Consider the following 25,091-nt stretch of genomic DNA (forward strand, 5'->3'; position numbering starts at 1 on the left):
TTCAACCAGATCCTTAACTGTAAGCAACAGAAAATCCTTCTGAGTTTAAGCAGGAAGAGGATTCATGGGAAGGATATTGGGTAGTTCACAGAATCACTGAGAGAGCTGAGGAACCACGATCCAAGACTAAACCATTTCTGCAGTCAAGCCCCAGCCCTTCGGCGGGTACAGCCATCACCTGTCAGCTCTGGGCAGGTACAAGGGAAGCTGCCTCTGCTACCCTGGAAACTTTCCACAATTGCTCTGCCTCGTGCAGTCTCTGCAACTCTAGTGCTGAATGCCAAGTTAGGGGAAGTGGGTCTGGCTGGCAGAGCCTAGGTCACATGCCTACCCCTATCACAAGGGCGGTGGGCAGGTGGCCTTTTAGCCTTTATGGTGGAAGTGGGCTCAGCCTCCTACATAGGAGGGGGTCTCAAACACTGAGCAGCTAAAAGAATGATAAATGGGGCTGGGCGTGGTAGCTCACACTTGTAATCCCAGTGCTTTAGGAGGCCGAGACGGGTGGATCACCTGAGGTCAGGAGTTTGAGCCCAGCCTGGCCAACATGGTGAAACCCCATCTCTACCAAAAATACAAACATTAGCTGGATGTGGTGGCAGGCGCTTGTAATCCCAGTTGCTTGGGAGGCTGAGGCAGGAGAATCGCTTGAACCCGGGAGGTGGAGGTTGCAGTGAGCCAAGATCATGCCATTGCACTCCAGCCTGGGTGACAAGAGCGAAACTCCATCTCAAAAAAAATAAAATAAATAAATAATTAAAAAGAATGATAAATGGGCACATCGCTATCATTTATGTAAAACTGATAAACACCCAAAGCAATGGACTAGATGGTGAATACGGAGATGGGTTGTTAACGTATAAATCACTAATAGGAATGATATACACTAACTCCAGGAGTGTAGGTACCTCTGAGAAGGGAAGGTAAAGGAAAAGATGTGGGACTCTAGTTGTATCCGTAACATTTTGTTTCTTAAAAATAAAACCTCTGGGCTGGGCGTGGTGTCTCACACCTGTAATCCCAGCACTTTGGGGGGCCAGAACGGGAGGATTGCTTGAGGCCAGGAGTTCGAGACTAGCCTGGGCAACATAGTGAGACCCCCATCTCTACAAAACAAAAACAAAAACAAAAAGTAGTGGAGAATAGTGGCGCATACCTGTAGTCCCAGCTACTAGGGAGGCTGAGGTGGGAGGATCGCTTGAGCCCAGGAGGCGAAGGCTGCAGTGGGCCGTGATTAAGCCACTGCACTCCAGCCTGGGTGACAGAGTGAGACCCTGTCTCAAAAAAAAAAAAAAAAAAAAACCTCTCAAAGAAGGCAAAAATGTTAATATCTGTCTATGCTAATGGTGGGTACATGGGTTATCACTATATTCTATACTTACGGAAATATTTCCTAATTTCAAATGGAAAAAATTTACTTCAGTGAATCAGAAATATGTCCCAAGCAGCTCAGGTCTCTGAGGTGTTTCCTTATGTGACTATTTACTTGTGAATTAGCCCTGTGCCCACCAAAGGAAGTAAAAAGCTTTGCTTGCTCTCACCTGCCTGTCTTTCCATGTGTCGCATTCTCAGTGAGAATGGCAGGGCGCTCTGCTGAAACTGTGAGGCTGATGAATACGTGGCCTAGTGCTGGTTACTGGAAAGGAGTGATTCATTTCATTACTGGAATTCTAAGTCTCTAGGCTGGGTGTGGTGGCTCATGCCTGTAATTCCAGCACTTTGGGAGGCTGAGGCAGGTGGATGGATCACTTGAGGTCAGGAGTTCAAGACCAGCCTGGTCAACATGGTGAAACCCGTCTCTACTAAAACTACAAAAATTAGCTGGGCATGGTGGCGCACGCCTGAAATTCCCAGCTACTTGGGAGGCTGAGGCAAGAGAATTGCTTGAACCCAGGAGGTGGAGGTTGCAGTGAGCTGAGATTGCACCACTGCACTCCAGCCTGGGCAACAGAGTGACTCTGTCTTTAAAAAAAAAAAAAAAAAAAAAATGTAAGCCCCTGAACAAGCCTTCTGAAAGTTATCTAGTTTGGAAAATCAGAGACAAGAAGAGAAGAGAGAACAAGAATCTCAGAAAAGTGGGAAAGATTTTGTCAAAAAAAAGCTTTTCTTCAAACATTGACTCTACTGCATCCAGGAGGAATGAATTAGTGTGTTTCTATATGATTTTTTCTTTTCTTTTCGTTTGAGTCAGGGTCTTGCTCTGTCAACCAGGCTGGAGTGCAGTGACACCATCATAGCCCCCTGCACCCTCTAACTCCTGGGCTCAAGTGACCCTCCCACTTTAGCCTTCCAAGTAGCTGGAACTACAGGCGTGCACCACCACTCTCAGCTAATTTTAAAATTTTTTGTAGAGACGAGGTCTCACTGTGTTGCCCAGGGTGGTCTCAAACTCCTGGGCTCAAGCAGTCTTTCCACCTCAGCCTCCCAAAGTGCTGGGATTACAGGCGTGAGCCACGGTGCCTGGCCTATATATGATTTTTAATAATAGGATATCAGTTTCTCCCTGTCCACCTTCCCACCCCTACCCCATAAATGTTTAGCGAATATTTAAAGACTATAGGTTTGAAAGGTGACCAAATTGTGAATTTGTCAGGGTTGCCACATCTCAGCTCGGCCCTGAGTATACTTTCTGGAACATAATGTGAGCGTAATATATATTAGCTATTGTTACTCAATGACCAAAAAAAAAAAAAAAAGAAAGAAACAACAACAACAAAACAAATAAAAAATGGGCAAATGCCCAGTGTGGTAGCTCATGCCTGTAATCCCAGCACTTTGGGAGGCCAAGGTGGGAGCATCACTTGAGTCCAGGAATTCGAGACCAGTCTGGGCAACAGTGAGACTCTGTCGATGAAAACAAAAAGCAGGATGTGGTGGTGCACGCCTGTAACCCCAGCTACTCAGGAGGCTGAAGTGTGGAGATCACTTGAGCCCAGGAGTTTGAGGTTACAGTGAGCTATGATCACATCACTGTACTCAAGCCTGGGTGCCACAGCAAGACCCTGTCTCTAAAACACAGAAGGAAAAAAAGGGGGGAAAGACTTGATTAGACATTTCTCTGAAGGTGATACACAAATGGTCAACAAGCATATGAAAAGATGCTCCATGTCGCTAACTTTCTGGCAAATGCAAATCAGAACCACAAAGGGGTAACATCTCACACTCACTAGAATGGCTGCTCTAAGAACAGAAAATAACAAGTGTTGGTGAGGACGTGGGCAACTGGGATCCTTGAGCACTGTTACTGGGGGTGTAAAATGGTGCCTCTGCTGTGGAAACTGTATGACGGTTCCTCAAAAAATTCAAAATAGAGTTACCCTTTGATCCAGCAATTCTACTTGAGGGCATAGAACCAAAATAATTAAAAGCAAGGTCTCTAGGAGATATTTGTGTAGACACGTTCATAGAAGCATTATTCACAATAGCCAAAGGTGGAAACATCCAGGCACCCATTGACAGATGAATAGACAAAACATGATATATGTATATGTACAATGCATGATTCAGCCTTAAAAAATGAAAACATTCCTTTCTTAGATCCAGGGACAGGCTGGAAAAAATTCTGACAGATGCTGCAACATGGATGAACCTTGAGGACATTATGCTAAGTGAAATATGCCAGTCACAAAAGGATAAATACCATAGCATTCCACTTATCTGTGGAACCTAGAGCAGTCACATGCATAGAAACGGTAGAATGGTGGTTGCCAGGGACTGGGGGGAAGGGGAATGGGGAGTTGTTTAATGGGTGCAGTGTGAGTTTTGTAAGATGAAAAAGTTTGAGATTGGTTGCACAATGTCAATATAGTTAACTGTGCATTGAAAACTGTTTAGGCTGGGCACTTTGGGAGGCCAAGACAGGAGGATCACTTGAATCCAGGAGTTTGAGACCAGCCTGAGCAACATGGCAAAAACCCATTTCTACTAAAAATACAGCAACAACAACAACAAAAAATATAGCTGTGCATGGTGGTGTGTGCCTGTGGTCATAGCTACTTGGGAGGCTGAGGTGGGAGGATCACTTGAGCCTGGGAGGTCAAGGCTACAGTGAGCCATGCATGTGCCACTGCACTCCAGCCTGGGTGACAGAGCAAGGCCCTGTTTCAAAAAAACAAGCGGGGCACAGTGGCTTGCACCTGTAATCCCAGTCCTTTGGGGGGCCGAGGTGAGTGGATCACCTGAGGTCAGGAGTTTGAGACCAGTTGTTGGAAACAAATGCTCGCTGCCACAAAGAGGAACCAGCACTGAGACAAAGGATCTCTCAGCAAGGCAAATTTGCTTCTGCAGAAGGGTGCTTCTCGTAGGTCTGGTTGCCACGAGAGCACCCTGAACAAAGGAGGGAAGGGGTTTTATTCCTAATGCAGCTTGTCCCCGCTACTGTGTCCTGTCTCCATTGGCTGGAGTTGGATTGCACAATCTAAGCTGAACCAGTTGGCTAACTTGAAAAGTACAGGAATGTGGTTACACTGGCAGGGGTGGGGGACAGTTTCCGCCAGAAGGGCCATAGCGGCAGGAGGGGTAATTCACAGAGTGGGTAGCAGATGTGGAATGTGGGCTCTGTAGATAAGGACTGGCGGGAAGGTCGTTTACCAGGACAGGGGGACACAGAGTAAGGAAGTCTGGTCTTGAAAGCGGGGAACAGAGGACAAGGAAACTGAAACAAGATAAACCTTTGAAGAAGAACTTCTTACTGTATTTAACAGTTCCTCCCTTCAATATTTTATAGTGCTTCTTCAAACTTTTAAAATATAATTTGGCTCTGTTGTTTTACGTGGTCTTTTAAAAGAAAAAGCTTATTTGAATAAGGAGGAAAAGGATTGAGGGAGGTTTTGGTGAGAGCTGTTTTAACAAGCTTTTGTATTAATCCTTGGGCACAGGGTATGATACAGCATCCTACAAGAATAAGCAACCCTATTTCCATGGTAAGAGAGGTGGGGATTGAGGACATAAGTCCCTTCCGTTTGCTGAACCAATTTCTCATTAAATTTGTGAAGGGGCCGTTTAGTCTAGAAGATTTGCTAACTTGTTGGATGAGGAGGTTAGGCCTTGCAAAGCCTTTGTTGTTGTTTTGTTGGGGGCTGTGTTATTAGGGATAAAAGTGTAAGATAAAAGTGTAAGATTGGACTTTCATTATGACACAGAATCCAACCTCTTTCGCTAGTATTATGTTGAATGCTATTCTGTTTTCCCAGGCCATTTGACTGGTGGGTCCTAATTGTTCAGCTATCATAGTATCTCTAGTATAATTAACAAATCGTTGTTGGTTGTAATAAACGTAATTTGTGTAATCTACATTTTTGTTTATAGTTGACAACTGAAACAGCACAGATTAAAATCCTGCAGCTATTTGATTCTGGGCTTTAAAGTTATCTGTTACTCTTTGTGGAATTCTAATAGCATCTATATAAACGTGAGGGTTAAAAGATCCGGTGAAGCACTTTTTTTTTTTTAAAACTCGGTTCTGACATTCTTGCTTACTGTGTTGGCGGAATGCCAGGGTGACAGGGATGGCCAATTGAACTGGAGCACAAGTGCCACTCCAGTTACTCGGCAGAGAACTTAATAGTAGTTTCCCGCAATACCACCACACGTCTGCTCGGGAGTGAGTAAGGGCAGCTTGACTGGGATTACAGGTGTGCACCACCAGACCTGGCTAATTTTTATATTTTTAGTAGAGATGGGGTTTTACCACATTGGCCAGGCTGGTCTCGAACTCCTGACCTCAGGTGATGCACCTGCCTCAGCCTCCCAAAGTGCTGGGATTACAAGCATGAGCCACCGAGCCTGACCTCTCTGATGTCTAATTTCTTCGTTGGCCCCCACCATGGTTTTTTAACCAATATAGCTTTCCCTGAAAATCACTTAAGCAAAACCAAAAACAATGGAAAGTCACATTTGTTTTTTTGGATTTATTTAAAGAACACACAAAAAAGTGCATCTAAATGATTAAAAAAAAAAAGTCTTTAATTCATCATATGCTGACTTGGCAATCCATATGCAGCCTAAAAGGTTGAAAGATGCCTGTGGACTTCTACACAAATTGTTTAAGATGACTGAATTTGATACCAGAATACGTGAAGTGTCTTCTTGAATGGTAATGGGCACCCTGTAGTTATTTGCCCAGAACCACTCACACACCCTTTCCCTCCCCACACACACTCTTGCCAGTTCCCCCTGGTGAAGCATAATACACACGTGAGAGACAGCTGGCACCATCTGAGTCTTGGAATAGCTTTCTTGTTTGTTATCTGCAAAAAGCTAGGTGGCCTTTTTAGTATCAAATTTCAATCTTGGCCTCACTGGAACCATACTCTACAGAGCTCTCCAAACAGTTTAACAAGTAAGCAAAATCAACGTTTGCTCTTCATATTTCGTAGGTGAGACTGGGGCTTTTAAAAGAAATATTTCATAAAAAAGACAAAAGCATAAATGAGAAATTAGAGGGATTTTAGTTATCATTAAAGGAAAAAACTCACAAATTGATTCCATTCATTCCGTGGAGAAGAAAAGTATTATAAAAGGTAATAACTTGATTTTTAGGTTTTAAGGGGGTCCTAATCTAATAATAAAAGTCTTTTGATAAAACCACCATAAAAATAAAAACTAATTTAAAATATAACTGCCAGTGTTTTTTAGGATTTAAAAAAGTGAGATGTTCCAGGTTTAAGCAAATGGTTCCTTGGGTTGCCAAATGCATTCCCATGAGTATTTCTTAGGCTGACGGAATAGAGAGCCATGCTCAATCTGTTTACCCGTAAGGACTGAAATTCAACTACATGTACACATTTATTTTAAGCCTTGCCCTAGTTCAATGCTCAGCTCAAGTACTGGAGATTGAGGCTGCTGGCTGGGTCCCGGCATGGGAAGCTGTCTGCAGCTCTTTCACAACTCACGCCAGAACAGAGAAGCTTGACAGGGCAGGAAAAGCGAGCAACTGTGTGTCAAACCTGAGGGTGAAACCCCTACCAGAGAAGAGCAACTACTTATTTGTCAACCCTATAGATTTTGTTTTTTAAAAATTAAGCTTAGTACTAAAAAGTCAAAATTTTTTTGCATGATAGAGGAGTGTAAATAAAGTTCCATAAACCAGTATACATATGCTTATGAGCCAATAATCTTAAAAAGACAAAAAAAGCTGCATGGATCCTAAATGGCTATGTAAATAGATCCACTCCAGGTCAAAAATATTGTAAGAACAAGTCTTAAATTCTTAATAGCAAGGATTAGAATGAAAGAAGCAGCTGAACAGTAGCAATGCTGGGAGGAAGTACTGTGTATTGAATATGATTTCCTAAAGGAATAGAGGAGGGAGAAAAAGCACAATTCTGACTGCTCTTTTCTTATTTCAGTATCTCAGACCTTCATCGAAAATAGGAAAAGGTAATCCAGAAACTCTCATCTGCTCATTATCATTGCTGAAGGTGTTTTAGGAATGACAGAATTACTCCCCCAGGGACAGGCTTCGTGCAGGAGAAACCCACTCTCACAAGGAGGCTGGCTGAGGAGGGGACTTTGGGGGGTGGCTAAGTCAGCAAGCAAGTGGCCTCTGAGGTTCTGGCTTTCACGTCTGTGACACTGCTGTGGAACTGGGGAGACATGAGACCCCTCTACTGTGGGTTCTGTTGGTTAAAAATGCAACAGATGACATTTATAGCACTTCAGTCATTTAAAAAAAAACAAGCTCATCCTCCTTCCCCTACCCTACCCAACTGTAGGAAAGAAGAAATTCATGACGCATTTTTTTAAAGGTTTCTGCAGTGCTATTAAAGTTCAAAGGTAAAACCTAACAGCCCCACATTGTTAGGATGATCTCAAGGGACCCTGAATTAGATACTGAAGGTTGATAGAAACTGAAATGAGCTGGACTTAAGCTGCTGGCTCACTCCCTCCACACCACAGTCATTTCTGTTTGTTCCACCTGGAGTGGTCCCATGCCACCCCTCAGTGAACCCTCCGGGCAGCAGCAGGGGGGCTGTTTTTGGGAAGCTACTGGTTTTGCCATTTGCTTCCAGAATCACATAGACTATAACAAACTTTACATTAAACACTGTTCAGTCCTGAGTTGGGGGAAAGCCCATTGAGGAGGGGGCCGAGTTCATTGGGACTCTTCCCTCCTTGGCGTGGCGTCATACGTGGCCCTCAGCTTTCTCTTCTTCCGCTGCTGGACTGTCTGTTCCTTTTTCATTAGTGACCCCTTCTGAAGTCTTCTTGCCCATCGCTTTATTGGCCTCTTCCTAAGGAAGAAATAAGCAATCAAGAAGGTCAGAGAAAAAAGAAGTGAAATAATTCCTGGCTCCTCCAGACTGTGTATCAGGTCCCAAACACAAGGGTATTCCAACGATCTTCTCTAGGTTATCCAGCTGGGTAGGTCAGTGCTGTGCTACGGGAGCTTCACCTTTCTTTGGTTGACACACAGGACAGCTGTGAGATAATGAAGTCTGGGCATTCCTGGAGACTGGGGACGGGACCAGAGTGCCAACTATGCTGTAGGGAGGCCGCCCTCTCTCCAGACAGACCTCTCCTGCCACACTTGCCAGCCTGGCTGCCAACCCTCAAGATAACAGGCGTGATGTTGGGGCTCCTATAACATCCCATTTCCTAGGAAAATCAGAAGTCTTAATGAGGAAGTATTACTTGAAAAAAAAAAAAATCCTGATGGGTTTACAATTTTTCAAAAATGACAAAAGGGCCAGGCATGGTGGCTCATGTCTATAATCCCAGCACTTTGGGAGACCAAAGTAGGAGGATTCCTTGAAGCCAGGGGTTCGAGACCAGCCTGGGCAACAAAGTGAAACCCTATCTTTACAAAAAATTTAAAAAAATTAGCCGGGTGTGGTGGTGTGCTTGTCCCAGCTACTCAGGAGGCTGAGGTGGGAGGATCACTTGAACCAGGGAAGTCAAGGCTGCAGTGAGCCATGACAGCACCACTGCACTCTAGTCTGGGTGACAGAGTGAGATTCTAACTTGGGGGTGGGGAGTTGGTGCAAAATTGCTGTTTTTACCATTGAAAGTAATGGTAAAATCCACAATTACTTTTGAACCAATCTAATACATCTGAAGGGAATTTACTTTTCTCATCTCTCACGACGTGTGCCTTTGGTGACTAGAACTGCCCTACTCAACCTTTGGATCCAAAGCATCCTCAGCCTCAGATCAGATTGGAAACCGTTTTTCCTACTCTTGAGCCTCTTGGGTTAACTGTTTCTGTCCCCTGAAATCAAAGGGGCACGGCAGGCTCTTGATCCGCCTGCATTCAGCGGGCTCTGCACACACCTTGGCATCCTGCTCTGCAAACTTCTTGAACATGTTGGCGTATATCCTGCGGTCCCGCTCGTTGTGCTCCTTGGCCTTTTTCTGGCACATGGAGATCTGCAGTCTTGCAGCCTTATTCTGGGGGTTTACTTCCAGCACTTTCTCAAAGTCACCCTTGGCTGACTCAAACTCGTTCATGAGCAGCTGGGCTTCACCCCTCCTATACAAGCCTTTCTCATTGGCACTGTCCAGTCCAAGGGCCTAGGAATAGATGGTTTATATTTTAGAAAGGATGAATTTTAATAAATTCAGCAAACAGCTTACCAAAGTTCTCTTGCCAAAGGAGATGGAAAAAGTGTATCTAAAAAATGGGGCTCAAGATAATTATATACTACTGATCAAAATTTACTACCCAAATTATTTTCTGCATTTAATGCAATTTCTAGAAAGATACCAAGGAGATTTGAGAGGGGGCTCTTGAGAAGTTCATTTTAAAGTTCATTGGAACAAGTAAGTGCCCAAGAATGGCTGAAAAAAAATGGGAAAAAAGAAAAAACTAAGAGGCATTGTCCTACCAGAGAAAAAGACAAACTTTAAAACTACTGAAATTAAGACAGTGTGGTTACTAGTATGTGGACAAACAGCTCAGTGAAACAGAACGAATCATTCAGAAACAGTCACGTGTCTGCATATAAAAACGTTTGAAAATGACAAGGGTGGTAATATGAATCAGTGGAGAGTTAACTTTAAAATAAATGGGGCCAGGACAGCAGCTATCCACGTAGAAAATAAGAGTTAAGGCTGAGTGCAGTAGCTCATGCCTGTAATCTCAGTACTTTGGGAGGCTGAAGCAGGTGGATCACCTGAGGTAAGGAGTTCAAGACCAGCCTGGCCAACATGGCGAAATCTTGTCTCTGTTGAAAATACAAAAATTAGCCAGGCATGGTGGCACGCGACTGTAATCCCAGCTAGTTGGGAGGCCGAGGCAGAATTGCTTGAACCAGGGAGGTGGAGGTTGGAGTGGGCCGAGATCATGCCACTGCACTCCAGCGTGGGTGACAGAGTAAGACTCTGTCTCCAAAAAAAAAAGTTAAATTCTAACCTCATATTGTAAGCATAAAAATAAATTCTAGATCAATCATATTTACATACAAAAAAACATTAAATGTTTCTATTGTTTTTTATTTTAAGATATTTAAAATCTAATTATTATTTTTTTGAGGCAGAGTCTCACTCTGTTGCCCCGGCTGGAGGGCAGTGCCTCAATCGCAGCTCACTGCAGCCTCTACCTCCTGGGCTCAGGCAATCCTCTCGCCTTAGCCTCCAAAAGTCTGGGGGTTACAGGTCACAGGTGTAAACCACTGTGCCTGGCCTCAGTTATTTTTATAATCTTGGTGTGGGGATGTCTTTTCTAACTAGAAAGGAGAAGATAAATTTGACTACATAAACATTAAAACCTTCTTTAAAGAGAATGATATAATCAACAAAGCTAAAAGAAAATTGCTGGGGTGTGGTGGCTCACACCTGTAATCCCAGCACTTTGGGAAGCTGAGGCGGCAAATCACCTGAGGTCAGGAGTTCGAGACCAGCCGGGCCAACATGGTGAAATGCTGTCTCTACTAAAAATACAAAAACTAGCCAGGCGTGGTGGTGGGCATCTGTGGTCCCAGCTACTTGGGAGGCTGAGGCAGGAGAATCGCTTGAACTCGGGAGGTGGAGGCTGCAGTGAGCCAAGATTGTGCCATTGCACTCCAGCCTGGGTAACAGAGAAAGACTCCATCTCCAAAAGAAAAAAAAAAAAAAAAAAAGGAGAACAGGCTTCCTATTGCCAAAAAATAGGGTTAACAGTGATGCTATATGACTGCTTCTGTCAATAGAAGACAGACAAATAATGTAGTCAAGGCTGTGCTGGGTGTGATACCTCACAACTTTAATCCCAGCTCTTTGGAAGACACCCATCTCTACAAAAATAAACTTAAAAATTAGCAGGGTGTAGTGGCATGCACTTGTAATCCCAGCTACTCAGGAGGCTGAGGTGGGAGGACAGCTTGGGCCTGAGAGTTTGAGGCTGTAGTGCATTATGTTCATGCCTATGAATAGCCACTGCACACCAGCCTGGGCAAAATAGCAACACCTTGTCTCTAAAACAGAAACAAAACACACACACACACACACACACTCTCTCCACTGTGTATGAAAAAAATGAAAAAATATGTATAAAATTAATAACCGGTCTTGGGAGACAGGATGCGATAGGAAACACTGATCCACAAAATTAAAAAATAATCTCACAAAGAATGTACAAAATAGTTGCCTTGTTTTTCTTTTCCTTTTATGTCTACCTTTAAGATACATCCAATGATTAGTTTTTACTTTTACCCACAGTATAATATACACTGTTCACCCTGAGACCAGATACCTAAAATAGTATCAGCTGGTGTATATCAGAATGACACATAACGATACAGATGATAAACCATTGTTATTACTGTGTGTAAGCACTCAAAGACCAAAGAGAGTATTAATAAGACAAATGTAAAAATGAAAAGGCTGCTGATGCTCTGTGGACCTTTCAAATTATTTATGCATATCAGTGAATAAATGATTATAATAAAAATTGACCTACATATATGCTTTATATGAACAGTTGCAGTCTGTTAAAGTCCAGAAAAGCTTAAGTTAAATTTGCTCTTATTAAACTGAACCTGAGAAGTTATACATCTACTCTGATATACATACTACAGTTATAAGGAAGGTCACAGATAAAATTATTTAATTTTAATCAAAACTTTTCTTCAGAATGCATTATGACAAACAGTCCTAGGTATCATAAAAGTCTGGCTATAATAAAAATCTTGCTCAATTTCCCAATTCATACTGAGAAACAATCCCAAACATTCAAATAAACAAAACAAAATGAAAAATCCTTCAATCTTTGGCTGAGAGGAAGCAAAAGACAGAGATGGAGAAAAGATCTGGAATATCTCAAGTCTATCTCACAGGAGACACGGCGTTACCTTGTCACAGCATTCGACAGCTTTGGTGTATTCTCTAAGCTTCAGGTAGCACATGGCCAGGTTCAGAAAGGCAGCAAGCAGAAATGATTCAGAAGCTTTTGATTCCTTTTCTGATAAACCATATTCCATCTCTAACCAGGATACTATCTTCCCATACTGAATCACCGCCTGCATGTATTTGCCTCCCTAGGAGAAAAAAGTGTCATTACTTGTACTCGGTCTTGAGGGTGTACAAAAGAAAAGCAAATCCTCAAAGGGAAGCAACCCCTCCAGCAAACCCTGGTACAGCTGGTTTCTTTCTTTCCTTCTGGAGGTAGCTCTCCAGGTGCCTTTCCCACTCCCTTGGAGGCCTCGGTGGCCTGCGAGCTGGTTTGGGGCAGTGCCTGAGCACTGTCTAGTGCTTCTCTCCAGCATTTCCATCCATCCCTTTGGCGTAGTACAGCCAGAGTACTACGGTTGTACTATCCTTTGGTGTAGTAGAGCAAGGCTTCTGGGCTACGTTCTTTGATGCCAATATTCTTTGGTGTTTTTTTTTTTTTTTTTTGAGACAAAGTCTCGACTGTCTCCAGGGCTGGAGTGCAATGGTGTGATCTCAGCTCACTGCAACCTCCGCCTCCCAGGTTCAAGCGATTCTCCTGCCTCAGCCTCCTGAGTAGCTGGGACTACAGGTGGCCACCACCACGCCCAGCTAAGTTTTTCTTATTTTTAGTAGAGACAGGGTTTCACTATGTTGGCCAGGCTGGTCTCGAACTCCTGACCTCATGATCCGCCTGCCTTGGCCTCCCAAAGTGCTGGGATAACAGGCATGAGCCACTGCTCCTGGCCTATTCTTTAGTCTTTCAAAAGGACTGTGAGCAGTTTTAGACCATGCCACTAAAAAAAAGAAGAGGAAGTTACTTTTCTCTTCAGCACTTCACAGCAAATACTACATTCTGGCAAGTGCTAGTTCCCAACACAGCCAATCTTATTTGAACCAATCTCTGTTGCAACTACTAAACTCTTGTCATTCATAGTGCAAAAGTTGCTCTAGACAGTATGTAAATCAATAGGTGCAACTGTGTTTCAGTTAAACTGTACTTACAAAAACAGGCAGAGACCAGATTTGGCCAGCAAACTGTAGTTTCTGACCCCTGATCTATAGGCAATGGGAATACGAATAGTTGGATAGTAGCATACAACATAAATCACAACTACAAAACAATATACATCAGAAAGGTCTTTCAGCTATGTGAGAAAAATCTTTCTCCTACTCATATTTTTGTTCTTACCTGATTAGAATTAGAATTCTAACAATTTTAACAATCACATCAATAAATTATATATACATATATATATGCATGCTCATATAAGAAACTCTGGGGGCCGGGCGCGGTGGCTCATACCTGTAATCCCAGCACTTTGGGAGGCCAAGGCCGGCGGATCACTTGAGGCCAGGAGTTCGAGACCAGCCTGGCCAACATGGTGAAACCTCTTCTCTATTAAAAATACAAAAATGAGCCAGGTGTGGTGGCACATGCCTGTAATTCCAGCTACTTAGGAGGCTGAGGCACGAGAATCGCTTGAACCCAGGAGGCAGAGGTTGCAGTGAGCTGAGATCATGCCACTTGCACTCCAGCTTGGGTGACAGAGCGAGACTCCTTCTCAAAAACAAAACAAAACCCCTCTAGGGCTGAGACAATGTGTTCACTGAGATTTAAGATGAATGAAAGAACTGGGGGATCGCTGGTAAACACGCAAATAGAAACAGGAGTGCAACTGGGGACTCTCCTTTGAGGAGGCGATAAGCTCAAAACCACAGAGGACACATCTTGCCAGATGGCAGAGGAGCAGCCAGACCTATTAGGACATTAAATTCAATGCCTGACCAACAGTGTTAAGACTGTGTTACTAGGATTTACCACCGTCAAAGGAGCGTGTACATCTCACCGCCGCGTTGTCTCTCCCCACAAATACTCCAACCCTCCCCCAAGGAATCTGAGTAAGAGAAAAACCATAGAGCAGGTGTAAAAGGATGCTCCTGTGACACAGGACTTAAAGCGGGTGACATAAGAAACGCGCTCTGCCTGTAGAAAGGAAGCCCCGGTGTAGATTTTCTGGTGATGAAGATGGGGCAGACCTGTTCCAGCTGGAGGGCCTGGGTGTGAATGAGGGCCAGGCTACATCCTCGAACATCCTTCTTCCCAAGTCACTCGCTTAGGAGAGAGGAGACTGGCACTAAAATCAAAGACTGTCACCCTCTCTGCCTCAGAAATGTGTGATACAGGTTATTCATAAGGACCCAGGGCATTTTATTATAAATGCTGAAATTCTTGAGGACATTAGATTTGCTATGGACTAAATTGTGTCCCCCATCCCAAATTCCTATGTTGAAGCCCTCACCCCCAATGTGACATCTGCAGATGGAGCATTTGGGGAGGGAATTAGGTTAGATGTGGTCATGAGGGTGGGGCCTCATGATGGGATTAGAGCCTTTACAAGAAGAAACACGGTGCTGGCTGCCCTCTGCCCTCTCTCCACTCACGTGCACATGGAAAGGCCACGTGAGGTCACAGCAAGAAGGGAGCTACAAGGAACCAGAGGAGAGGCCCTCCCCAGGCACTGACCCTGCTAACAACTTGATCTTGGACTTACAGTCTCCAGAAGTAAATTCCTGTTGTTGAAGCCACCCAGTGTAGGTATTTTGCTGTGGCAGCCCAAGCTGACTAAGACAATACTTACATTTTGTCATAGCCTTAGGCCTACCCCCTCCTTTTTTGGATGCTACAAAAAAATAAGAATAAAGTCCTCACCAGTTTCAGGTCGAAATTTTCTTTCTGTCACTGCCTATTCTCTTGCTGGTCTTTGAGGACAGGCAGCATTCTCCTCTCCCTTTTGGAATATTCAGGGTTTAGCACCAAGAGGTCTTTAATAAAGGTTTGTTGAGTAAATATTGAAATCAAAGGAATGTAAGTATGGAAACAAAACTTTTTCTAAAGTGGTGTGGTGGCTCACGTCTGTAGTCCCAGCACTTCGGGAAGCTGAGGCAGGAGGATCTCTTGAGTCCAGGAGTTCGAAGCTGCAGTTAGCTATGCTTGTGCCACTGCACTCCAGCCTGGGTGATAGAGTAAGACCCTGTCTCTCTCTAGAAACAATACCAACAACAAAACCTTTTGCTATCATTGGGAGCAAAAACGTGTGGGTGGGAATGAAAGGTGCTGTTTCATTGAGATGAGATGGGAAGGACAGGCATTTCCCCTGTCATGCCTCATTTCTTCATCCTCTCTCCTCCTCCATCTCTAATGTACCTATTAACTTTTCTGATTATCTCCTAATACATTGTGTAGGGAAAGAAAAGAAGAGCCAGGGAGGACAAAAACCTAGATCGTATCATTTCAGTAAGTTCTGAATAATCAGAATGGTAGAAGGCTATGGTAAAACAAAACACAAAAAAACAGGTATTAGACTTCTTAATAGTCCCTTTACATTTATAGGGCATTTAAATTCTTTGAAAGCTCTTGCATATATATCATGTAACTTTATTTAGACTTGAACTTCCAATGAGCGAAAAATCTGTCTTGTACTCCCTGCTTCTGAGGTACTAAAGCAGTTCTCAACCAGGGGGTGATTTTGCCCCCCCAGGGAACACCTGGCAGGTCTGGAGGCATTTTTAGTTGTCATAACTGGGTAGGATGCTACTGGCATCTAATGGGCAGAGGCCAGGAATGCTGCTAAATATTCTACAATGCACAAGACAGCCCCACACAACCGAGAATTATCCCACTCCAAATGTTGATAGTACCAAGGTTGAAAAATTCTGCACTAAAAGAAGAGATAAAAGAGGGTGGACTCCTCTTAGGAATTTTTTAAAATCTCAAATTCTGGAGTCATAAATGGCTTGTTTCTAAATCACACTACTGGTATCTTGGAAGAGCAAGGGTGGTGAAAATATAGCAAAGCCCGATTTATCTGAAGAGTTCAGAGGTTGAACGATTCTCCTCAACTAGTTTGTTTTAGAAATGTTTCTTTCCAGGAGAAGCACAAGGGGGCGCAAGAATCCCACATCACTTCAGTGTCCTTAGCCTTCTTGCCACTCTGCTGCCAAGTCAGAAAAAAAAAAAAAAAAAAACAAAACACTGACCAGGTGTGAGTTAATGCTCCTGTCCTGCAGAACACTGTCAGCTATGAGGGCAAAAACTGTGTCTGTTTAACTGGCTTGCACAATGCCTGGCTTAGTATTATGCTGTTACCTGTACTTAATAATTATTTTCAGAACCAAATAAAGAGTTCTCTATTTTTCTTCTCTTTGGTAGTCAGAGGTTGAAATGAGGATTTTACATCTTCAATGGCAAAATCATTCCCACTTAAAAGCTGAGTACAATTCAACCCTACTCAGGAGAGAGGCTTTACCCATTTAGGTATAAACCAAACCAACAGATCAATGGAAACAGAATTCCAAGATGCAGATGGCATGATATATAGATTTTTAGTTCAGCCCATCTCTGCTCTCACCTACACATCTGGACTCTGTGCAAATGCGTAACATGCCGAGTCAGACACCCTGGAGCGACAAGGCCCAGGAGGGCAGTATGGCAGCTGGAAACCTTCCCTGAAAGTTGGGAAGGGAATATGTACAGGAAACTATCTACTAACCATTTTGAAGCTAAAGCTAGGACTACTGCTGGGATCTTTTACCTATAATTATAAAGGTGCCTCCAGGGAAGTTTTTAGTGGTACAAAATGTTCAGAGACATTCTGGGAGAAAAATCTTAGGTCAGTGGTTTTGAACCTTTCATTAATTTTTCCCCAATGGACTAATGTTTTGAAAGATTTTGCCTATCAAATTCCATGCTAAAAATAATTTCTTCCGTATGTGTGACTGCTGATCCAGATTTTTATCCAAAGATTGGTAATTTTAAGAAGGTTCATAATAGTATCACTCTTGCAGTTGTGATGCTAATAAGCAACAAAGTTAAGTAACTGTACAGACACTTACTCATTGCTTTCCGCTACTGATTACTAATTCTGGCCATCTCTCTGTATATATTCAGAACACAGCTATATGACACATGGCTTCATAACATTATTTCATTACCAATAATGTTCTCCAAAATTCTGTATCATAGCAACCAATTAGAGCCTCTGAATAGCTGAGCTGCTTTACTACACTGAATCGATATGATTCTACTCAAAGGCCAAAAGCCTCAAATCTTCCCAAACTGTTAATATTCTACTTAGAAGTATTAAGAAATATGTAAAATATATAAAATACAGTTCAGGATTTTTACGGACTTCAGAAATATAGAAAATACCGTTAAGGACCCATGATCTTTTTTTTTTTTTTTTTTTTTTTTGAGACGGAGTCTCGCTCTGCCACCCAGGCTGGAGTGCAGTGGCCGGATCTCAGCTCACTGCCAGCTCCGCCTCCCGGGTTCCCGCCATTCTCCTGCCTCAGCCTCCCGAGTAGCTGGGACTACAGGCGCCTGCCACCTCGCCCGGCTAGTTTTTTGTAGTTTTTAGTAGAGACGGGGTTTCACAGTGTCAGCCAGGATGGTCTCGATCTCCTGACCTCGTGATCCGCCCGTCTCGGCCTCCCAAAGTGCTGGGATTACAGGCTTGAGCCACCGCGCCCGGCAAGGACCCATGATCTTAAGAAATTTTGTAGAAACATTTTTCACTCTAGTGTATTACGTATTTGGATATACAAACAACCCATTTGGAATCTTACTTGAATAGTTTAGAAGTATCCATATACCTCAATTAGAATTAAAAACAGGCCGGGTGCGGTGGCTCACGCCTGTAATCCTAGCACTTTGGGAGGCCAAAGTGGGCAGATCATGAGGTCAGGAGATGGAAACCATCCTGGCCAACACGGTGAAACCCCATCTCTACTAAAAATACAAAAAATTAGCCGGGCATGGTGGCAGGTGCCTGTAGTCCCAGCTACTCGGGAGGCTGAGGTGGGGGAATGGCGTGAACCTGGGAGGTGGAACTTGCAGCGAGCCGAGATCGCGCCACTGCACTCCAGTCTGGGCTACAGAGCGAGACTCCGTCTCAAAAAAAATAATAATAAAAAAATCAAAACAAAACAAAAAAATCTCCTTGTTCTTGAGAGTTTAGAAACTCACAGAAATTCAGGCTGGAAGGAAACTTGAGGAACATCTAACTCCCCTATTTTTCACTTGAAAATATAACCTCTTTGGACCTTAAATGACTTTAAAATAAAGCCCATTTTCCCCAATTCCGAGCTTATTCTATCATACCCCAATGCTTTCTGGTGATCCATAAAAGAGTTTAGTACACATAGTAAATAATGATAAAATAAGTATAAATATATAAATGTTATCTAAACCCATGATTTTAAATTTGTTTGAATACAACCTACAGTAAGAAATGTGCAATCCAGTACTTACTCATACACACGTAAAGTTTTATGCAACAAAACTGATCCTTATATTGCAATACACTTCCACAAAACTGATTTCACGACCCAATATTGTCTTGGCTCAAATTCTGAAAACACATGGTGCCCTCTGGCTGTGTTAATTTTGGGTTGATTATATATTCTTACATAATTCTCTAGTTGTTTCATTTGGATTAACATTGCCACCCCTCCCTCCTGACAAGGTTGTAACTTAATAATAGCATGGCTTATAGCAGATGCCCCATAAAGACTTGTTAAAGTACACTTATGCCTCACTGCTTTATACTGCTGAAAAACACTGCATGTATTGCAGTGGTAGAAAATGAAAGAAACCTTGACAAAACTCCCATTCTCCCTCTAATTCTCATCACTAAGCCCTTTCTGCTTGACATGGAGAAGGCATATATTTGGGGTGGGGAAGCAATGGGTAGAACACTGATTACAACAGAATAAAGTGCAGTTTCTTTTCTTCTTACATCTAGAGGTTTAAGATCTAAGTGAGAAAATATCACACTCCAGATGCTCCAAGAAGGGTTTTTGAGAAGCAATCTACGATGAATATCATTCAGGAATATCTGGAGATTCCTCACAAAAGCAAGTGTGCACGAATCATCTTGGCTGTGAGAAGCAGTCAATACTCTCCTGTCAGTTCTTTTTAAAATCTGTATATGTTCTCTTTCCCTTTGTCATATGCTCTAGTGACTTCATCAAGACAGTATAAAGGAAGATGGGCTGGGTGCAGTGGCTCACGCCTGTAATCTCAGCACTTTGGGAAGCTGAGGCGGGAGGACTGCTTGAGGCTAGAAGTTTGAGACCAGCCTGGGAAAGAAAAGGAGGCCCTGTCTCTCATACAAAAAAAAAGGAAGAAAAATGATAAGAAACTTACCCCTATGAATTCCATTCTTTGTTAATAATTATTCTATTCATTCTTTTTTCATTCCAAAAACACTTGTTGAGTGCCAAGTATGCACCAAGCAAGATGCTTTAGGAGTAAGTGATACTGTGGTGGGTGGGGATACCAGACCTGGTCTGCCTGTGTGGAAGGTTACAATCTAGAGCAGAATGTGTAAAAGAGGAATATGTACCTTTTTTTCCCCACATTATTCTTTTCTCACCATTTTTCATATTGAAAATGACAGATTTGTAAAAATTTCAGCTTATTCTTACCAAGCAGAGTGTTGATAAAATTCAGAGTAGGGAATATCAGCACAATTCACTGACACTTGAGTAAATTATTTGAGATGGAAAGGATTGTACAGGGACTCACACACCTTGAAGTATACGGTTCCCTTCTCTTTGACAATGGCAGCCTGCTCCAATTTTTCTTTGGTATCCATCTCCCAGGATTCTTTGGCCTGTGTGTAAATTTGTGACAATGGTTAGATGAACAGAGAGAAAAGCATCAGTTGAGCCCTATTAGAACAAAGAGCAGCTAATTCTAGAAGATACTCCAAACTGAAAACACTCTGGCTGTTGAAATTGTGTGTCAGTGCCAATTTACTGCTAGGCCAGTGCTTCTTTACACTGTTTTAAGAACTCACTTTCCATTATGACCAAGCTGCAGCTTGAACAATGTTGCTCAAGAGGGAGGAGCCGCAAAAACACAGCAAGGAACACACTCTGGTAAGCACTGCTACAAAGTGAATCTTTAGAAATATAAGGTGAAGACACAAAGTTAAGGTCATGCCTTATATCCTCCCTCTTGCAAGCCTCTCCACTAGACTGTTTCTCTCAAGCCTCAGTTTTTCAACTCTAAAATGGGAACATGACCGTAGTCAAGTTGTAGTTTGTATATTCATACAGAATTTTCAAAATTCTGGGTCAGGTTGTCTTGTCACTCTAAAACAACCAGATATACTAATAATACTGCTAAATTGTATCAACTTGCAGATGTATACTGGGGGACTTCAAGCAAAATATAACTGGGAGTTAAAGCTCATGCAAAAATATTACTTTAGAGCCATAAATAAATGATTTCATTATCATGTGCTAGCTTGTATTGTGTGTATTATTACTTCTACCATTACAGATACAGATCCAGAAATAACTGCACTTGCCATTTAAAAGCTGGATTTAGAAGGATCATAGAGTCAAGAGAACAATCTGGGATCCTTTAGGAAAAGTGACAGTGGGCGTGGTCAGTGCTATTTACTGGATATAAATTATGAAGTTTAAATGGGTAACCAAAATTCTCTCTATTCAAAAGATAAGGAGTGTGTGTTCCTGGTGTCACAGCCCCTGTTATCCTCTACTTTTATTATATTATTATTATTACTATTATTATTTTTTGAGATGGAGTTTCACTCTTGTTGCCCAGGCTGGACTGCAATGGCGTGATCTCAGGTCACCGCAACCTCCGCCTCCCAGGTTCAAGTGATTCTCCCGCCTCAGCCTCCAGAGTAGCTGGGATTACAGGCATGTGCCACCACGCCCCACTAATTTTTTGTATTTTTAGTCGAGACGAGGTTTCTCCATGTTGGTCAGGCTGGTCTCAAACTCCCAACCTCAGGTGATCTGCCCACCTCAGCCTCCTAAAGTGCTGGGATTACAGGCGTGAGCCACCGTGCCAGCGACTATCCTCTACTTTTTTTTTTTTTTTTTTTTAATTTATTTATTATTATTATTATACTTTAAGTTGTAGGGTACATGTGCATAACGTGCAGGTTTGTTACATATGTATACTTGTGCCATGTTGCTGTGCTGCACCCATCAACTATCCTCTACTTTTTAAAAGTGAATAATGAAAGGGTTACTCGTCTTGCTGGCAACTCATATAATTCTGCTTCCTAATAATGTAGCTCAATTATTCAAAAACCTAGTTATGGTTCAATTCCAGGTTTTAGCACCCAAAAAAACAAAAACAAAGAACACCTAGTTAATAAGTCTCTTTGTATTTCTTAGGTTGGCTTCAGTCTTTATGGAATATAAGTATACTCTTTTATTTTTTCTTTTTCTGAGACACGATCTTGCTCTCGTCCAGGCTGCAGTGCAGTGGCACGATCATGGCTCACTGTAGCCTCGACTTCCCAGGCTCAAGCAATCAATCCTCCTGCCTCAGCCTCCCGAGTAGTTGGGACCACAGGCGTGTGTCACCATGTCCAGCTAATTTTTTTTTTTTGTAGAGACAGGGCCTTACTATGTTGCTCAGGCTGGTCTCAAACTCCTGGGCTCAAGCCATCCTCCTATCTTGGCCTCCTGAGTAGTTGGGACTACAGAAACGTGCTACTACACCCAGGAAAATTTTAAATTTTTTTGTAGTGAGGGGGTGTCACTATGTTGCCCAAGCTGGTTTTGAACTCCTGGGCTCAAGTATTCCTGCCTCGGCCTCCCAAAGTGCTGGGATTATAGGTGTGAGCCACCATGCCTGGAATATAAGTATATTCTTTTTTTTTTTTTTTTTTTTTTTTTTTTTTTTGTCTCCCAGGCTGGAGTACAGTGGCACGATCTCAGCTCACAGTAACCTCCACCTCCTGGGTTCAAGCAATTCGCCTGCCTCAGCGTCCCGAATAGTTGGGATTACAGGCACCTGCCACCACGTCCAGCTAATTTTTGTATTTTTAGCATAGATGGGGTTTCACCCATCTATGCAGCCTGTTGGCCAGGCTGGTCTCAAACTCCTGACCTCAGGTGATCCACCCACCTCGGCCTCCCAAAGTGCTGGGCTTACAGGCGTGAGCCACAGCACCTGGCCAGGCCTAGTCTATTCTTAACAAGGCAAAGGATTAAATCACATTGCCCCGAACAACATCACATACCTTCATGTGATTTCAAATATACCAAGCAGCAGTGCATGAATATACTCTTGGAGTGATGACAAAGCACAGGCTTGCTGTGGTGTCACTGGGAGAGTGCTCCTAAATAAGCAATGTCCACTGGGCGATGAGAGGGAAGGGGCAAGAGGCTGCTTTATAAAAATGGAAATAGTAAAGCCAGAGGTCTAAATAACCACATGCTAAAGATTATCTTCTCTCTCTTTAACAATAAAAAAAACACAATATGCGATGACGACAGCATTGGGGCATCAGTGCTGAGCTAGCAGGTTTTCAGAAGAGGTTACATGACAATCAGTGGTCATAACCAGAGCATATGTCTGTCTAGGGGAACATGAAATGGAAGGGGTATGATTAGGAATGTCACTGTTGGGGGTGAATCCCAAAGCAGGCCTCCCCTCACTTTCTTAACCCAAAGGTACAGGCCCATAGGACCAGGATTTCCTTTCTGAATCTAACAAAATATAAATGGTCACATTTCCATTTATATTACTGTGCTTAAGGTGGCCAGGCACAGTGGCTCACACCTGTAATCCCAGCACTTTTGGAGGCCAAGGCAGGAGGATGGCTCGAGCCCAGGGGTTTGAAACCAGCCTGGGCAACACAGTGAGACCCCATGTCTACAAAAAATAAACAAAATTAGCTGGGCGTGGTGGCATGTGCCTGTAGTCCCAGCTACTTGGGAGGCTGAGGTCGGAGGATTGCTTGAGCCCAGGAAGTCGAGGCTGGAGTGAGCTATGATTGTGCTCACTGTATTCCAGCCTGGGTGACAGAGTGAGACCCTGTCTTGAAAAAAAAAGGAAAAAAAAAAACAACAAAAAAATCCTTAATGTACAGAAAGTGGAGGTAGCACTGTGCAGGAATAAAAAAGGAACACAAATGCGGTCCTTGAGAAGCTCCACAAAGGGCAGGGCTTTGGAAATGCCAGGGGCATGTGGCCGAAGACGACAGCATACCTAGCTCAGGTATATGCTGTGTGTGTCCAGTTCAGCTGCTGCTGGGAGCCTCCAGAGTGAAACTGAGATGAAAATATGTTCAAGGAGTCATACTGTTTCTGGAATCCAAGGCAACTGACAAATTCTCTCTCATCTCTACTTGGAGAAGTATGAAAAAAAAAAAAGACTTCGGGTTAGCCGGTTTCTTTCTCGTATCCCTGGTCACACAGCCTAGAGGCCTTCGAGGACTTGCAGTTGGGATAACAACTTGGAGTCACAGTGCAGGCCCCTTCGTGACTCCTGTGAAGGGTACAATCCGTTCAGCTCTGAAAAGCTGCACCCCACTCCCCCAAGGAGCCACTTGGCAGAACGTGAACCTTTCTGTCCTCAACCCAGGAAAAAAAAAGTACAAAAAGAACAAGTCTAGGAACAAATAAGGGAACAAGTCTTGGATTCTACCCAAAAAAGTTTAAAAAAAAAAAAAAAAAGCTGACACATAGGAACAAAATAAGAACACGGAGCTCCTTCGTTGTATATCAGCTGTGCTATGTCAGTTGTCCTATTCTTCAGCAGTAGTGTTGGAGGCAAGAGACAAACTTGATAATGAATAAACACCATCTATCTATACCACCTACTAAAATAAGATACTGATTTATAGGAAGTGGATGGAGAAGAAATCTACCATGATTTTAAGGAAGTTGGTATTTTCTCACCTTTTCGAAGCTCTTAAGTGTAACTTCATATATAAGCTCAGCATTAGGTTCAATGCCAAATTTAGGCTTCCCTGCCTCTCCAAAACCATATCTGAAATGGAGAGTAAAAAATAAAACTTTAAAAGAATTGGTGTATTTCCAGGCACTTCCTTCAGTATTTTGAGGCATCAACAGAGCTATCATTTGCAAGCTACATATGTCAGAGACCCTGAAGACAAACCAGATGTTGACCAGAAGATACAGTGTGAAGTATCTTCACTGCTACAGTTTTCTTAGAAACCAGGCTAGTTTAGTTTTCTTTTTTCCTTCACATTCACATGTAATGCAACACCTGTACTCCTTGGGGCAGCTTGATTCATGGGATTTTAAATGTCACTGCCTTTTTCTCTACTTGATTTTATATCTAGTGTTTTTTTTTTTTTTTTTTGTTTTTTTTTTTTTTTTTTTAAAAAATGGCCATGATTTAGCTGCCAGGAATTTTCCCCTAAGTTTTATCAGCAGAAAGGACAGAGAGGACACAGTCACTGTAATTGTTAGAGTGGTACTCGCTGGAAGGATGTTTTAATAAGCTTTTAACTTTAAAGTGCTGTCACCTTCTAGTAGTATCACTTCCAGTCACGTAAGTGAAGGGGAAAGGCTCACACATCAGGAGAGAAAAGTTTTCACACTATTTAAGTTTTGTAAAAGCACATGAAGAAACACAAATAACATAATGACATACTCAAAAATAGCTGTCCTAGCAAGTTCTGACACCTCCTCTAGAGACATATTCTTATGGCTTGTAGCTATTAGAGTGTAGGATTCTATACCTTTTAGCCAAAACTTACTGAAAAAAATAACTGAGGACATACAAATTTGCTTTTTTGGGATCATGTAAGATCTCCAGCAAATTAAATGTATTCCGGAAGCAGATATTTACTAGAATGGGAGCTGCAGCAGAGCTCTGTCTGGTTCGACTGTTTCCCAGTGTTTAGAAAAAGGCCTAGCATATTAGTCAAGTGTTCACC

General features: G+C 42.8%; 1 protein-coding gene across 1 annotated transcript in view; it reads right to left on the reverse strand.

Moving 5' to 3' along the window:
- Window positions 1-5,886: 5,886 nt before the first annotated feature.
- FKBP5 (FKBP prolyl isomerase 5) overlaps window positions 5,887-25,091 on the reverse strand; it is a 158,878-nt gene continuing 139,673 nt past the window's right edge. Inside the window, exons 8-12 of the mRNA XM_050787705.1 lie at window positions 24,085-24,175; window positions 19,938-20,021; window positions 12,267-12,452; window positions 9,271-9,510; window positions 5,887-8,231 (exon numbers count right to left, since the gene is read on the reverse strand). Of these exons, the coding sequence (XP_050643662.1) occupies window positions 8,124-8,231; window positions 9,271-9,510; window positions 12,267-12,452; window positions 19,938-20,021; window positions 24,085-24,175 (709 nt within the window). The 3' untranslated portion in view covers window positions 5,887-8,123. The remainder of the gene's footprint in view (window positions 8,232-9,270; window positions 9,511-12,266; window positions 12,453-19,937; window positions 20,022-24,084; window positions 24,176-25,091) is intronic.

Source organism: Macaca thibetana, chromosome 4, assembly GCF_024542745.1.
Source record: "Macaca thibetana thibetana isolate TM-01 chromosome 4, ASM2454274v1, whole genome shotgun sequence".
NCBI classification, from domain to species: Eukaryota; Metazoa; Chordata; class Mammalia; order Primates; family Cercopithecidae; genus Macaca; species Macaca thibetana.